Source organism: Mustela lutreola, chromosome 10 (assembly GCF_030435805.1).
Source record: "Mustela lutreola isolate mMusLut2 chromosome 10, mMusLut2.pri, whole genome shotgun sequence".
Lineage (NCBI taxonomy): Eukaryota > Metazoa > Chordata > Mammalia > Carnivora > Mustelidae > Mustela > Mustela lutreola.
Genome location: NC_081299.1, coordinates 2705516 through 2720665, shown reverse-complemented (window position 1 = coordinate 2720665; position 15150 = coordinate 2705516). Strand labels below are relative to the sequence as shown.

Genomic DNA, 15150 nt, shown 5'->3' with positions numbered 1-15150 from the left:
TTTTCCGTGCGGAACAGGGGGACGAGCGGAGCGAGGGAAAGAGGACTCCTGGGCGGGCTCCTTCCCTCCTCGCCAGTACGCAGTCCTCAGCAAGGGTTGGAACAGGGCTCTCGGCAGGTCTGGAGGCTGAGGCCTTTGTCACAGGGTTGGCCTTGGGGTTTGGGGGGGTTCGTGGCAATATGGGAGAGAGAACAGTCCCTGCCTGGTAACCCGTTTCAGGAAAAGTCTGTTTTAAAAAATAGTAGTTACAGGTCAGTGAAGCCTATCGGGCATCCCCCGGGCAATTTCTTCACCTTTGCCTAATACGGCTTTTTGCAACAATGTGGGAGACGGAATCCAGAGCGGGAGGTTTATCTCTGGTCACAGGTCTGGGAGGGCAGGCACCGGACTCTCACGGAAGGTGAGCTACGTGGCTTCGACGCCTCGACGGAAGCACAGCGAGCCAAGTGGGGTGTCCCCAGAGGCTTTCTAGGAATAAAGAAGTGGGCGTGGACCTGAGGTGCTCCCCCCACCAAATTCACCCTTACGTCCCCAGGCCTTCCTTGACCTGTGTGAGGCCAGTGCTCCCTGCCCACCCAGCAGAAGAGGAGAGTCTGAAGGTCCGGCGCCCAGCCGTGGGGCAGAGCTGATAGGGTGCACTCCTTCCTCTGTGGTTACCCAGCTGGTCTGCAGGCAGGCCTGACTGCGGGGCGCTGGCCCCCCAAGCACATGGGCAGACCTCTGGCTGGCTGCGCCCTCCACAAGCATCACCTTTCCTACCTGGCTCAGGGCCTGTGAAGGTCAGGACGTGCCATTTCCAGCTCTGTATCCTAACCCCACACGGAGCCAGGCAGAAAGGCCCCTGGCCCTCCATGCGGGGCTCCAGGCCCCCGCCCTGATGCCTGTCGGGGGCCTGGTGGACGTCACCCTCCTTAAATACACCCAACATCCATGTTGTCTTCTAGAGCAGGAAGGGCTGGGCGTAAGGCCGAGACGTCAGAGCCCTGCGGCCTGGGTGGGAGTCCTGGCTCTGCTGTCCCCTTGTTGTGTGACTCAGACAAATCACTCAACCTCTCTGAGCCTCCTCAGGGCACAGGACGCCGTTCAAGGCCGCCATCGGAGCAGTGTCGCAGGGATAAGCACGGCGCGTCAAGCGTTGGAGTGTGCTGGCACGCGGTGACCCCAGGAGCCTCCGTGAGGGTGTTCCGCCCATGGCCGCTCCCCAGCCTCATCCTCCGTCCCCCTGAGAGAGGGGCAGTTCGCGGATGCACCCATCCCGGCACAGACACGACAAACGGTCAAGGCCGCTTCTTCTCTCTAAGCCTCAGGAAAGCTCAGAACCCTCCTCAACAAGGGGCTTGGAAGGAACAACCCATCCGCTCGCCAGCCTCAGGTCAGGAAGCCCCTACTCTCGATGCCAGCTGCTAAGTTGGCACCCGGGAGCCAAGACCCTCCAGGGGCAGCCTGGCCACGACTCCTGTCCCTGTGCCGGGGACCCGCCCGGGAGGCCTGCCAGGAGCCCAGCCTCCTCCTGCCCAGCCTGAAACCCAGGCTCAGGGATAACCAGCCAGTGTGCTGTCTCCCCCATAGTGGTAAATACTCGCCTTATTCTTTTTCCTTTTAGCAAATCAAGGTTCTTCAAAGCTCGCGGCTCCCCTGGAACTAGCCCCATCCGGCCCCTGACGGGGCATCCTCTGTCCGGTTACCCTCACCCCCAGGGAAGCTTCCTGTGAGCACGTTCTATGCTCATGGACTCGGCACGGACTCTCTCATCTAACAAGACACCCTAAAGCCCTCGGCTGCAAGGCCCCCCGTGAGGGTGGGCTTCCCGGCACCACTGGCCCCTGGAAGGAAGCCCACGGTCGGAGACAGGCACGGGGGCCTCCCTCGGGCTCCGTGGGCCGCGCCGCCCTCGAGCAGCAGGGAGAGCTCAGGGGCCGGGGAGGGTGTGCAGGACCCCCTGCCAGGACCCTCCGCCAGGGTCCCCGGCCCTGCACGGCCCTCCTCCTGCCCCGGCACTGCGCCCAGGGCCGCCCGGAGCCCTTCTAACGGGTCCAAGGTCCCTCCGCTCGCGGCCTCTCTACACCGCGGCAGAACAAAAAGCCTCACAGTCTTCATCTCAGCACGACGCAGCGCCACGGCGAGACGCCCCTGGCACTCAGTAGACGTTTATCAAATGAAAAATGAACAAACAGACCACGGTCCGTGTGTCGCCAGCTCTTCCTTGAGAGTGAAGAGAAGGAGCAAATCCAAACCCAGAGGTGGAGTCCTGGGCCCCTGCCCCGAACACCCCCACTGACCTCATCAGGCGAAGGGCTCCTCTGAGCCCCTCAGAGCCGTTCGGTCTGCGGCGACCCAGGACACCGGGCGGCAGGTGCCCAGCGCGCACGAACAGCCAAGTCGAAAGGAGCCAAGAGCCTTTTCCAGCCAGGGAGGGGCCCAACCGCCGGTCCGTCCACCAGCGCAGGGCCCCTCAGAAACAATGTGGAAAGTGAGGAAGACCTCAAGGACGTGAGGCCACCTGGTGTGCTCCCGGCTTCAGGGAGGGCCCGGAACCAGCAGATCTACAGAGACCAGCGTCCCATGGGCGGCTGCGTGAGTCTCGGGCCGGAAACGGGATTAACCGTACAGGCCCCTGGGGATCCTCGCGGACACGACAAAAGCGTTGGCACACAGGCCACATTTGCTGAAAATCACTGGATCCTACACTTAAAATGGGTGAATGTCAGGGAATATAAATCATCCTCCAGTAAGTAAGCACGCACATACACGTGTGTGCCCGCCGCCGCCGACCCTTCAGCCCCAACATGGGTCACGTGAACCCTGCCGCATCACCGTGTTCATTCATTAACTTGGGTGGCATCATCCCACCAGCGTTCTCAAGAGGGCCCTGGGGATTTGGTGACACACTTATTTTTGATTATCCAGTAGCCTGAGTAACAGTATCTGTGTCACAGACATGTTTTCATGCCTTCCTGACATTTCATCAATTCTTTGCTACAAAGTAATCTCTGCTTGAGACCAGGCAACTTCCACCGAAAACTCTGGTTGCCAGAAGGACCTGTGACTCCAGCACAAGCTGGACACCGGGACCAGACCCTCAAAGTGCCGGCCTGACATCCCAGCCAACGGGTCCTCCTGGTTTCATGCCTTTTCCTTGTTTGTTTGTTTGTTTTTCCCAAAAGGCCAGTGTGTAGCTCAACCACAGAAGTGAGGAGGAGATTTCAGATAAAACACAGGAGCCACGAGGGCAGTGGGAAGAGCACAAACGGGCCTGGGAGTCCACGAACCCTGGGTCCACACCTCAGCTGTCCACTACCGCCTGTGTGACCTTGGGGAAATCACGTAGCCTCTCTGACCTTCAGTTTCCTCCTTTGCATTCGTAAAATCAGAGCTACAACAGCCACTCCATGGGCTCATCGTGACGGCCCGGAGGCTGGACGGGGAGGAGGCACGTGGCCGGATACCTAGCACAAAGTTCTGGGGTACGAGAGCTTCGAAAGGGTCGGGAACTACTGTGGCCCGTCCTGTGAGCTCAGGAGCTCACAGCCAACTGCAAGGCAGAGCTTCCCACTGCAGTAAACAGCTCCGTCCAACAAGCATTTAAAGAGTATACACGGGCATACATACACAAGCATGTGCACACACATGTCCATGCACACACGTGTGCAGACACAGCACCCTGCAGGTCTTTTGTCATAAGGACCAAAAGGAAATGAAGGCAGGAAAGCCACAAACCAACACTCCAGACCTTCACGAACTCAAGGCTCGTGTCTCCCGGATCTAGTAACCAGAAGCCAACTGTTCCTGCATCTGACTTAAAATCCTCAGAGCACGGTTTTGAAGCTACCCTATGTGCTGGGGTAGGAAAGTGGGCCTGTCCCCAAAAAGGCTGCTCTATTTTCAGAGCTGACCTGATTTATAGAAGGATCTGGACAGCTCTTCTTATCCAATAATTAGGTGCCAGGTCATTTATTACTGTCACTGGTGGTGGGTCTGGCAACATTAGCAACACCAAACGATCACATGCTGCTGTATCTCCCGTTCAAAAAAAAAGTGGCAGAGCCACAACAGAGCAAATTCCGTAAAGCCATGTTTTTACCTCCTACCCCTTCCCACAGTGCCTGACTGTCATTAAATCCCAGTACACAGTGCCTTCAAGTTACACACACACACACACACACACACACACACACACACACAATCGGACGCTAACCTTTGGCAGAAAAGTAAAGAATACCCGTTTTTTAATTAAATTTTTATTTTAAGTTAATTGTAGATTCACAAGCCCCATAATGGGTAATGCAGAGCGGTCCTGCACCACTAACCTGGATCCCCCAGCAGTAACATCTTAGGAAACTGGGGTATGAAGATATAGCAGGACATCGGCATGATCCCCTCACCATGAAGATCCCCCGTGCTGCCCTGACGCACCCACACCGTCTCCCCTTGCAACGACCACTCTGTTCGTTTCTCTTGTTTTATCCTGAGGCGCATCAGGGAGCCGTCCTATTACAGCACAAACTTCTAGACCGTCTTTTCTACTTAGCGTCGTTCTCCGGGTACTCATCCAGGTTTCTGGGCATCCCAACAGTCCTCTCACTGCTACCGCTGAGCACCGCTCCATGGAGTCAAGGAAGCACCTGCCCACTGTCGGGCATCTGGGTTCTTTCCAACTTGAGACAAGGACCTATAAAGCTGATACAACCCGGGTGTGTACAGATATTGGGTGAACATGTCTGCATGGTTCTGGCCTCAATGCCCAGGAGTGAGAAGCTCCCCTACATGGTCCCACTTCCCACGTGACCGGCAGCATGGGAGGGACCAGGTTCTCCACACCCGTGCCAGCACTTGGTACTGTCAGTTTTGTTTATTTTAGCCACTTACTGTTGTAGACGAGTGATGCTATTTGTGGGTTTAACCTGCATTTCTCTAACGAGTAATGACACTGAACATCCTTCTATGTGCTTTCTGACTACCTGACTGTCCCCTCTGGGGATAAGTCCCTTCATGGCTTTCACCTGTTTCCAATTGGGTTATGTTTTGAGAAGTGTTGGTTTTTTGGATGCTGGCCCTCTGTCACAACGCAGTCTGCAAATATTCTTTCCCAGTCTGTAGTGTCTTTTTACCCTCTTGGATGAGTCTTTCACAGAGAAAATGATAAATTCTTGATGACGTCCAATCGATCAGATTTCTTCCTTTTATGGATCCTGATTTGGTGGCAAGTTAAAGAGCTCTCTGCCTAGTCACACATTTTGAATACCTTCTACTTAGTTGGTTTTTTTTTTTTTCTCTCTTTTCTTAGAACCTTCTAGTTTTACATTTTAGATTTAATCATGGGACCAATTTTGAACTAATTTGGTATTTGGTATTAGGTGTGAGACTTAACATTGAGGTTCTTGTTTGTTTGCTGTTGGCTGAGAACGTCCCATCATTTCAGTACAATTTCTTGAGAAGGTTATCCTCCCTCCACTGGATTAGCGCCTTTACCCAAAACGAGCCGGGCATATGTGTAGAAATCTGTGGATTCTCGGCTGTCTCGTTAATCTGTCTATCCCTCCATCAACGTGACACCGTCTCAATAGGACAGCTACGTAATATGTTGATCATCAGACCGATTGCTCTCGTTTTATTATTATTTTATAATTTTATCAAGACTATTTTTGTATTTCTAGTCCCTTTGCTTGCCTATATGCATTTTAGAATAACTTTACCTATGCAAACAAATATTTTACTGGGATGTTGATAAGAATTGTGTTAAACGTCTACATCACTTTGAGAAGTGACTCCTTCCTTGGGTCTTCTCATCCATGAACATGGTATGACTTTCCATCACACAGAGTGGTACTCTTCCACCAGTACCACGTACCTCCAAGCATGTGAGTCAGCAGCATAACACGATTTGTTAGGCTTACACTGAAATATTTCATTTTGGGGGTGATTGTAAAAGGCACTGCACTTTTTATTTCAGTGTCTATGTGTTCATTACTAACAGATGGAGACAGAATTCATTTTTACACATTTATCTTGTCTCCTCCAACCTCCCTGAGCTCATTCATTAGTTCTAGAAGTTTTTTGTTTTTTTTTTTTTTAACAGATTACATGAGATTTTCTATGTAGGCCATCACATCATCTGCAAACAGGGACAGTTCTATTTCCTCCTTTCTGGATGTCTTTTATTGCATTTGTCACCCCAGCTAGGACCTCCAGCACACACTGAGTAAGAGTGGTCAAAGCAGACATCCTGGTTTGTTCCTGATCTCAGGGGGAACTGCTTTCAGTTCTCAGCATTAAGTGTGAACATAGTTGTAGGCTTTTGGATATGTCCTTTATCGAGCTGAAGAAGTACTCCTCTGTTCCAGTTTTTCTGGCGGTCCTTCTTGTGGACAGGTGCTGATCTTATCAAACACAAAGGATTCCACGATATCTCTTCTTTAGCCTTTCATTTGATAGATTGCTCTGATTGATTTTCAAATATTGAACCATCCCTGCGTCCATGGCCTAAACCCCACTCGGCCATGATATATGCTTCTTTTTATCTATTGCTGAATTTTGTGTGCTAATATTTTGTTAAGTTTTCTCATTTTCTGTTGGTCGGCAGCCAAGTTCGGATGCGGTGCCCTCCGTCCTTTCTCACTTAGACTCTCGCTCCAGTGAACACAGCAAGTTTCCTTCTACAGGAGGAGTTTTGTTTTAATGACTGTTCTCTTCACCTAGACTTGGAGCTCCTAATATAGGTGCTCTGATGTCCACAGGTCCCCAAAGTGCCCACCACACACGGGTGCACACCCATACTCACGTGCCCACACACCTATGTCTGGAACAAGGTTCCTAAATGTCTCCACGGGAATCAGACCTTGGCAATTCACATCTCTCCTACTCCCATGAGGCCCAGGGTGGCACAGACCCTTGGCATCACGTTGGTGGTCACTGCTGAGTGCAGGGAAGGGGACGGAGGCCCCGCACTCAGGTCACATCTGGTGCATGTGTGCGGGCTCTGGGACACCCTGAGGCAGAACCCTAGAACCGACCCTGTAGGAGGTCAGCTCTCCCTTCTGGAAGGTGACCTGGCTTCTTGTTCTTCCATGTGCTGGTCTTACCCCTCCACTGACTCTCACCCTGCCCTCTGACACCTGTGCGGTAAGTGAGCAGGCTCTGCCACTCCCTCCTCAAGTTCCCCGAAGTACTTCATGACAGCCCAGTCTGAGAATTACTCCAGCAGGTATGAAGAAACTTGGCCTTGGCCTGAACCAATGGCATGAGACCGCTGGCCTGAAGGAGGCGGCCGCAGCCCTGGCTCGATGTTCTGTCTCTGGCACTGGCATGACCAGGCACAGATCTGGCACTCAGCAAATGTCCAATGTCCACTGTTGAATGAGGAGGAGCGCTGGACTGCCTGGCCCTTCTGGGAGCTCACAGTAACAGCAACGGTGCCAAGCCTGACACTGGCTGGGAGGAGGGCAACAGGCTTGAAAACGCTTACTTTTCTCACTTCTGTGTTTCTTCAGGAAAGTGTCCAATATGACAACCAGCAACCCCACGAGGCTTCTGGGCACCCCAAATGCGGCCCATATATTATTTCTATTGGCCACTGCTGATCTTCACTCTGATAACAGCATTTTTATCCCCGCACATATTCCCTCTCCACCACTGCACGGCGGGGTCTCCCAGGGCAGAAACCCACTCATTTCTGGGTTTTTGCACAACATCTGCTCACAGTCGCCCATCCCCAGGTGTGCAAGAATTGAGCAGGGAGTCAAAGGTGTGGCTAAAAGATCAAATGAGTAAACTCAGAGATCAGAACGTCCTCTCCACGCAACACAGACCTTTGAAGTGGACGCGTGTGGTTAACCAGAGGCCCCAACCTGTGCCCGGCACCCCGTGACTTATCTCCTTCATAACTGCAGGTCTGCGTCTTTTGAGCCCGGTCACCCCTTTTGCCTGCCCCACCCCCCATCGCAGCCACCGCCAGCCTGCTGCCTGTTTTGCATACTGGAAAGTCGATGGGGGAGCAGATCTTAAAAAGTTTTTATCACAAGAAAATAAAAATTTCTGTAATTGTGTGAAGGGATGGATGCTAGCTAGGCATCACCGTGGCAATCAGCTCGCAACTGTTAGGTTGCACGTCTGAAACTGCCTTAACATTGTGTGTCCATTACAGCGCCACGTGTAGGAAACGCAGACGTGTTCCCCCTGAATACCATGCAAACTCTGGGCTCCCATCTGGGGCAGGAGCAGAGGTGCCAGAGGTGGGGACGTGTTGCTGCCTGTCCTGCCCTCGGCGTCTACCCGCCTGCCCACCTGTGCACTCCCGTACTGACCAGAACCTTCTCTGGCAAATGAACTGTCTCTGTCTCAAGTTAACCTCTTCCTGGTCCCGGGTAGGTGTAGGAATTGTCCCAGTGCCCAAGAAAGCCAAAGGGAAGGGAGAACTCAGTCCGATAGTTGGCATTTGGCTTCAAGCCGCCTCCCCCCACTCCTCCTTGTCCTCCCTTTCTGGTCGTTTCCCTCAACCCCACACCTGTGCCGCCCGCCTCCACATTCTCTTCCCATCTAGACCCATTCTTCCTCCCAAGCACTTAAAATTCAGCTGCTTGCACTCCTGCTGAACTGATTCTTTTTCCTAAACACATCTGCATTCCAGTCAGGACTAAATCTCACAGCAAAGGAAAGACTCTCTAATGGTGAAAACGTGAGCACCAGTAAGGGAGGTGGAAGAAGCGTTCTGTCTGTCTGTCTGGGCCAGGACAGGGCCTGAACACAAGGGGGGCCCCGGCAGGGAACTCCTTACCCAAGTCTCAGTGTGGAGTTAAGGATGAGTGGCCACAGGGCAAGACTGATGAAGCCAGGGCAGTGCGCCGGGCAGAAAGCACGTTTGCTCCTGCACGCACACATCTCCCGAGCAGGGACTGTACCACGCTCTCTTCTCCAGGGCTAAGGAGGAATGAGGCTCCGTCCCTGCCCTCTCGGGCCCACAGTCCAGAGACCAGCACTCCTATTCAGCGTCAGACAGGAAGCCTGAACACAGGTTTCCGGTGGACACCCCCTCCCCCGGGTCTCCACCACCAGCCACCAGGTCCCGAGGTCACCTGCTCCAGAAGGCCCTGAGGTCATGCACAGGGAGGGCCGGCAGCAGCCTCAGGGCCCAGGCAACCACTCACGCGGGCTGGAAACACTGGGAGAGGGCGGAACGGCAGGAGGCCCCGCCATGCCAGCCCTTCTTGGCTGGCCACCCAAGGGAGAGTGCGACAAGTGGCAGGCGTCCCAGTGAGTGGACAGAATGAGCACAGGGAAGGGCAGGCTGGTAAGGCAGATGCACAGATGGGCGCAGCACGGCTGCCACCAATCTGCTCTTGTGGGGAGGGAAGCGAATGAAGAAATAAAGTGAGCACCGTTCTGCAGGGTGCTGGCAGGAGCTGGAAACGCACACGTGAGCCCCAGCCCCTCCCCCGCCACCACCAGGTCCCCTTGGTCCAGCAGCAAGACCCTGGCCTCCGCCAACACGCGACCCCAGCACTCTGCCCCTGCTCGGGGCTCTCTTTCGGCCCCGTGGGACAGCCTCATAATGATGAAGACTCCCTCCCCCCCAGGAATGTTGGGTTTCTGGCTTCTCACTGTCCCCGGGGCCCTTGCACAGCTCAGCTGGCCACTTCTCTGCACCTGCCAGGCATCCCAATTATTAACTCAGCCTCCCCAGATGTTGCTGGGGGAAGTGAGGCAGCTGCCCCCCACCCCAGCAGCAGCAGGGCCTGAAGCCTGCACCCTCTTCCAGAAGGGGCATCAGGGAGCTGGCATTGAAAAAAAACCCACCGTTTCTCCCTGAGTGCTGGAGGGAGGGGGCAGGAGCAGCCAGGCCTCCTCAGGCAGCCAGATCTGCTCCAGTCCTGACATGGACAGAGAACTCAGAGAACTGGGGGTGCCCCCCACACTAAGGCCCCGATACGGGCACGCCGCAGTCTCTGACTTTCTATTAACTGAGAGTTAATCTGAGTTATGTAACTACCACTCCCCACTCGGCGGCCTTATGACTCACCGACTCCTTTGAGTTCCTGGAAGGGGGTCTTAGAGAGTCAGTGGGCCCCGAGGCTTGTCGGCTGCAGCTCCAGCCCCGGCTCCTGCCTCCCCCTCGTGTCTGACTGGCATCGGGCAGGAGAAACCCTCTCGAGCCAGACTTCAAACATGAAAATCTAGATCAAGGATATATTTGGCTTTCCAAGCTAATCTTTACATCAATTTGGTCTCTACTGACTTGTAGCCCTTTGAAGAAAACTTGGCAACCACCCATATGGAAAGGCGATGACTCTTACGTAACCCCAGACAGGAGCCCCTGGGCTCTGGAAGGTGCGGCAGCCCCTGGTGGGTGGGGCCGGCTGTTTACCCACAGCGGTGGCCTGGGGAGCGGCTTCTAGCCACATGACGGGGCAGTGGAGTTTGCCGGGAGAAGCCCTGGGAAGTAAAGGCGTCAGGATGCAGGCCAGCCCACCTGTGCCAGAATATCTTGCCGGTGCCCGGGCCGGCAGGCTGGGGGACGACGAGGCCAGGCGGGGCGACCACCACGGCCACGGACACCTGAACCACCCCAGCGTAGAGGATGCAGGCCACAGCAGGGACACGGCTGCTCCCCCGCAGAACGCCGGAGCCAGACGCCTCGGGGCGGCCTGGAATTGTCTCCACTTGTGAGCTGGCTGGCCCTGCTCCCTGCTCACCGCCCTCTCGGACACACAGGAGAAAAGCAAGAGAAAAGCAAGCAGGTGATGACAATAAATCAACCTCAGGGCCTCAGGACCTCAGGGCCTTCTGGAGCAGGTGACCTCGGGACCTGGTGGCTGGTGGTGGAGACCCGGGGGAGGGGGTGTCCACCGGAAACCTGTGTTCAGGCTTCCTGTCTGACGCTGAATAGGAGTGCTGGACTGTGGCTCCCCTGGGGGGGGTGTGGCAGGAGGGGAGGGGGACATGCCCCAGTGCTGGGAAGATCTGAGCTCCCTCCCCGAATGGCCCTTCGTTCCAGCGTCACTGTCCCCGATGAGCATCCCCGCGGCTGACACGCGGTGGGTTCCAGCGGCAAACAATCTTGTAGCAGCAGCTGGAAATAGGCACGAGCCAGGTTTCCCCAGGAGGGCGATGTCTGTGGACAGAGCGTCTGACTCCGTCCGTCTCTGGAAACCCCTGCACAGCCCGGGCTGCTGGACTTCAGAGGCGGGGATGATGGCAGCCCACCGGCTGGGTCCTGGTGGTGAGGCCCGAACAAGGGACCGCGCGCTTGGCCAGAGCTCGAGGGACTGCGAAACACCCCAGGGAGAAAGAGAGTCACGTGACTTTGTTACACACCCACCCCTGAACGGACACACACACCCCGGGGCCTCGGTGGGCGGGAGAATGGGCACAGCGGCCCTCAGGAGCCCGGGCTGGGAAGCGGCGGGGGCTGGCTGGCCGCGGCACGCCGGACGACTCCTAGCAAAGGCCTCGCACGCTCCCAGCCCTGACAAAGCCGCGCTGCTGTGGGCTGCAGGCTCCGAGGCCACTTGAGCGCAAGGCAGCCGGACTGAGCTGCGTGCTGAGTAAGCACCCCTGCGAGCCGGGCCGGCGCTCGTTCCCGTCTGAGCTCTAGAGCAGCTGGTCCAGAGACCGGGCTGCCTTCAAGAGATACCTTTATCCATGCTTGGGGCTTTGATACAACCCCCGCCAGAAAGGCATGAAAACAGCTCCGTGAGACGGAAATCTGTTTCTGCCTCGCGAGAAGAAAAGGCTCCATGCACAGGTCCCGTCACACGCAGCAGCAAAATACCCGGCCCGGACCTTGTCTCGGGGGCCCGAGCGGAGCGCTTGTCGCTCAGGCAATGCTCCCAGCTGCCTTCCACAGACCTGGGCCCTGCGTTCTTCCAACCAGGTTGGAACCTCGGGAGCGGGAGGTGCAGGGCTCACCCTGGGAGCTACAGAGGGGCTTGTAAGCAAAGCTGACGGGCTTTCTCCAAGGAAGAAGTGCATTTCCAGGGCTGGGCAAGCAGTCCTGGCTCTGTTACCAGTACCCTTGCCTGGTGTGAGAGGGGAACAGCACAGACCCTCCCAGCAAGACACCTCTGCTGGCCAGGGGATGGCTTTCACAGACATGACAGAGCTCTCTCCTGTCAGCCTCCTAGACAGGTGACAGCTCGTCCTTAGAGGCACACTTACAGAAAATCTCTTGTGCTAACACTGAAGAGAAAGAAAAAAAAAAAAAAAGCTAAAGGTCAAACTTCAAAATCACCAACAGAACTATTTCCTACAGCAAAATCCCAAGGAGCTCTCACTGGGGGATGCTTTAGAGAACTGTTCTCGTGAATTCTGAACCAACAGACGTTTCCTTCCGTGGTATTTACTCTTCTCTTCCCCTTACCAAAATGTACTAATCTTTCAATCTAGCAACTTAGTAATAAAAACAAAAGAAAGCCCCACAGAACTTGCCAGCAGTCAATCAGAAATCAGGCAGCCAGAAAGTAGCTCAGGAAGAAGCATCTGGGAGCCAAAGGTGCACCCAGAGCCAGGGCGGGGACCCTCAAATCTTTCCCGCGGCCCTCCGGGGCTGGCCAAGCCTTGAGAGGCAGAGGGCAGGACGCCGGGAGGGGTCACCAAGAGAGGCGGCCCTCGCTCCATTTTGTCTGCATCCCAGAACAGGAGCCTAAACCTTATCTAGTCCAAGCACACAGTATCGATTCAGGCCACGCCAATACCCAACAGATCCGCTCCACCATTAACCTTGTAAAGCCCACGCTGGCAAACAAGATCCAGCCACCAGGAGAAAGAACGCCACTTTCCAGAAAAAGGCTGATAATAACATTTGGCAATTTTCACGCGATGTTTTAAACAGTCTTTACCCCCGGGATGGGGGACTGTCTCATAAATCAAAGGCTGCTAGAGAACGTGGTGCTCCTGTCCGCTTCCGATTTCTCAAAATCAGGACGCGCACTTGAGTCTCCACGCTCACTCCCCCCAGCTCCGATGGGGCGGCGGTGGGGGCGGCGCAGGCAGCCGCTCCAGCACCTCGCGGCCCTTTCCTCCCCAGCACGGGAGCGCAGTGCATCCCAGTGGACAAACTTGAGAACCGCACCGCTTTCTCCGCCTCCGCCTATGTCCTCCTTGCTTTGGCTTGCAACCCGGGACCCAAAAACGCACCAGCTCCGCGAAGCCCCCCTCTCCCCTCTCCGCCCCACCGGCAGGCGGGCGACGGTCTACAGGCAGCCTGCCCGGCCAAGGGGACAGCTACGCACGACGAGGCTTTAAGCCGCCGGGCACGGATTGAAAGCCCGAGCCCCACAGCAAGCGGGCAAAGTTTGCCGGAAAGGGTCTTCCTGTGTACCCCTGCTGCGAGTTCCGGGCTCGATCCCCTGGTTCCAGCTGGCCCTGGAGTCTGGACTCAGACAAGCCCCGGGGCGCTCCCGTGGGTGTTTGCGTGTGTGGATGTAGGGGGTGCCCGCCCGAGCTCCCCCAGAGCCCCAGCGTCTCCCGCCCCAGCTGCCCGCCAGCTGTGCGCGCCGGTCGGGCCCAGAGGTCACCCGCAAACAGCTGGATGGGCAGCTGGGAGCCAGGGAGGCCCCTGCTCAGCCCTGGGGCCCCGAGGAAGGGGAAGGGAGGGCGGAGCGGCTGTTTGATTTTGGTTCCCTCCAACTCCGTCTTCCAAGCTCTCGCCGGGAGCCGGCAGCCGGGGGAGCTCTAGCTTTCTCTGGCAGCCCCGGCCCCCGCCCTGGGTCCACGGCCCGCCGGGCCCCGGGGAGGAGGCGCGCCGGGGCGGCAGGCCAGGACACTGCGCTGCTGGCGCCGGGAGCCGCGGACTCGCCGGGCCAGCCCCGCCGCACGGGGAGCTGAGGCGGGCGCCCCTGGCCGGACCCAGACGCGCGCAGCCCGGGAGAGCCGGCCGCTCCCTGCGGGGCCGCGGAGCTCCGAGCTCCGGACTGGCACCCCGACCGAGCTCCTGGGGCCCCTCCTGGCAGCTAGCGGGGAGCGGGGAGGGGTCCCTTTATTTGCAACGTTGAGGAGAGCGCCGGTCCAGCCCAGCCCGGCACCCAGGCACCCACGCACCCACGCACCCACACGCACCCCGGCGCTGGCCGTGTCGCTCACCTGAGTCCTAAAAGCTGTTGAATCCACATGGTCACGTTTCGGGGAGCGGAGCCTCAGACCTTGCTCGCCCCGGCCATCTGCGCGGCGCCCGCGCCCGCTCGCTTCCGTCCCGCGGCGCCGGTCTCCGGCTCTCGGTCCGCCGCCGCCCGCCGCCCGCCGGCCGCGGGGCGCAGAGCGAGTCAGAGCACGGCCGCGCGGAGCTCCATGCCGGCCGGCGCGCCGCCGCCGTTGGGGCGCATGGCTCAGGCGGGGCGGCCCGCGGGGGCGCACATCCTCCGGCTGGGGCGCGGGGCTCGCCGCCCCTCCGGGGGCGAGCCAGCGAAGGCGGCAGCGAGGCGGGGGCGCCCACGGCCGGCCCGGGAGGGGCGCGCTCCGGCGCTGCGGCCGCGCGGTGAGAGTCGGAGGAGACGCGGCTTCGCCCTCCGGGGCGGTGGGGAGGGAGGCCGGGCGGCGCCGCCGCGCACGGTGCGTGTCTCGTGGCGCGGCTCTCGCCTCCGGTCCGAGCCCCGCGCCGAGGGGGCGGCGCGGTCCGGGGGTGCGGGCGGCGGCGACGCAGAAGGACGCGGGTCGTCTCCGCGCGCCGCCAGGTCAGGGGGCTCTGCCGGGGGTGCGCCGCCGGCCGGCACCGCTCAAGTTGGCCGGGGGCTCCGTCTGAGCGCTCGCTCTGCAGACGGCCGCGGCGCCGGAGGCCGGCAGGAGGCGGGCGCGGGAGGCGCGCGGGGCGAGGGCGCCGTGGAGCGCGGGGCGTGGGGACGCGCGGCGGCGGCGCCGCGCCGAGGAGGCGCGCGGGGATCCCGGGGCCCCGCCGCCCGCGCCCACCGCGCCCGCCGCAGAGCCGCCCGCGCCGCTCAGCCGCCTCCCTCCGCGCGTCTGCCTCTCCGCGCGCTCGCCCCCGCCTCCCCGAGCGGGTCCCAACTCCGCCCGCCCGGCCCGGCTCACGTCACCCGCCTTCCCCGCCCCTCGAACTGGAGCCCGAGCCCCCTGCCCGGCGCCGGCTGCCGCTCTCTGCCCCGCCTCACCGCGCGGGTCTGTGCCGGGCCCGGCGACACATCAGGCGGGGTCCCCGGCCCCGGCCTC

At 58.3% G+C, this 15150-nt stretch overlaps 1 protein-coding gene across 1 annotated transcript in view; it reads right to left on the bottom strand.

The window, feature by feature from the left end:
* Nucleotides 1-14244, bottom strand: part of AJAP1 (adherens junctions associated protein 1) — a 109990-nt gene extending 95746 nt beyond the window's left edge. Inside the window, exon 1 of the mRNA XM_059137156.1 lies at nucleotides 14074-14244. Within this exon, the coding sequence (XP_058993139.1) occupies nucleotides 14074-14102 (29 nt within the window). The 5' untranslated portion in view covers nucleotides 14103-14244. The remainder of the gene's footprint in view (nucleotides 1-14073) is intronic.
* Nucleotides 14245-15150: the final 906 nt, after the last annotated feature.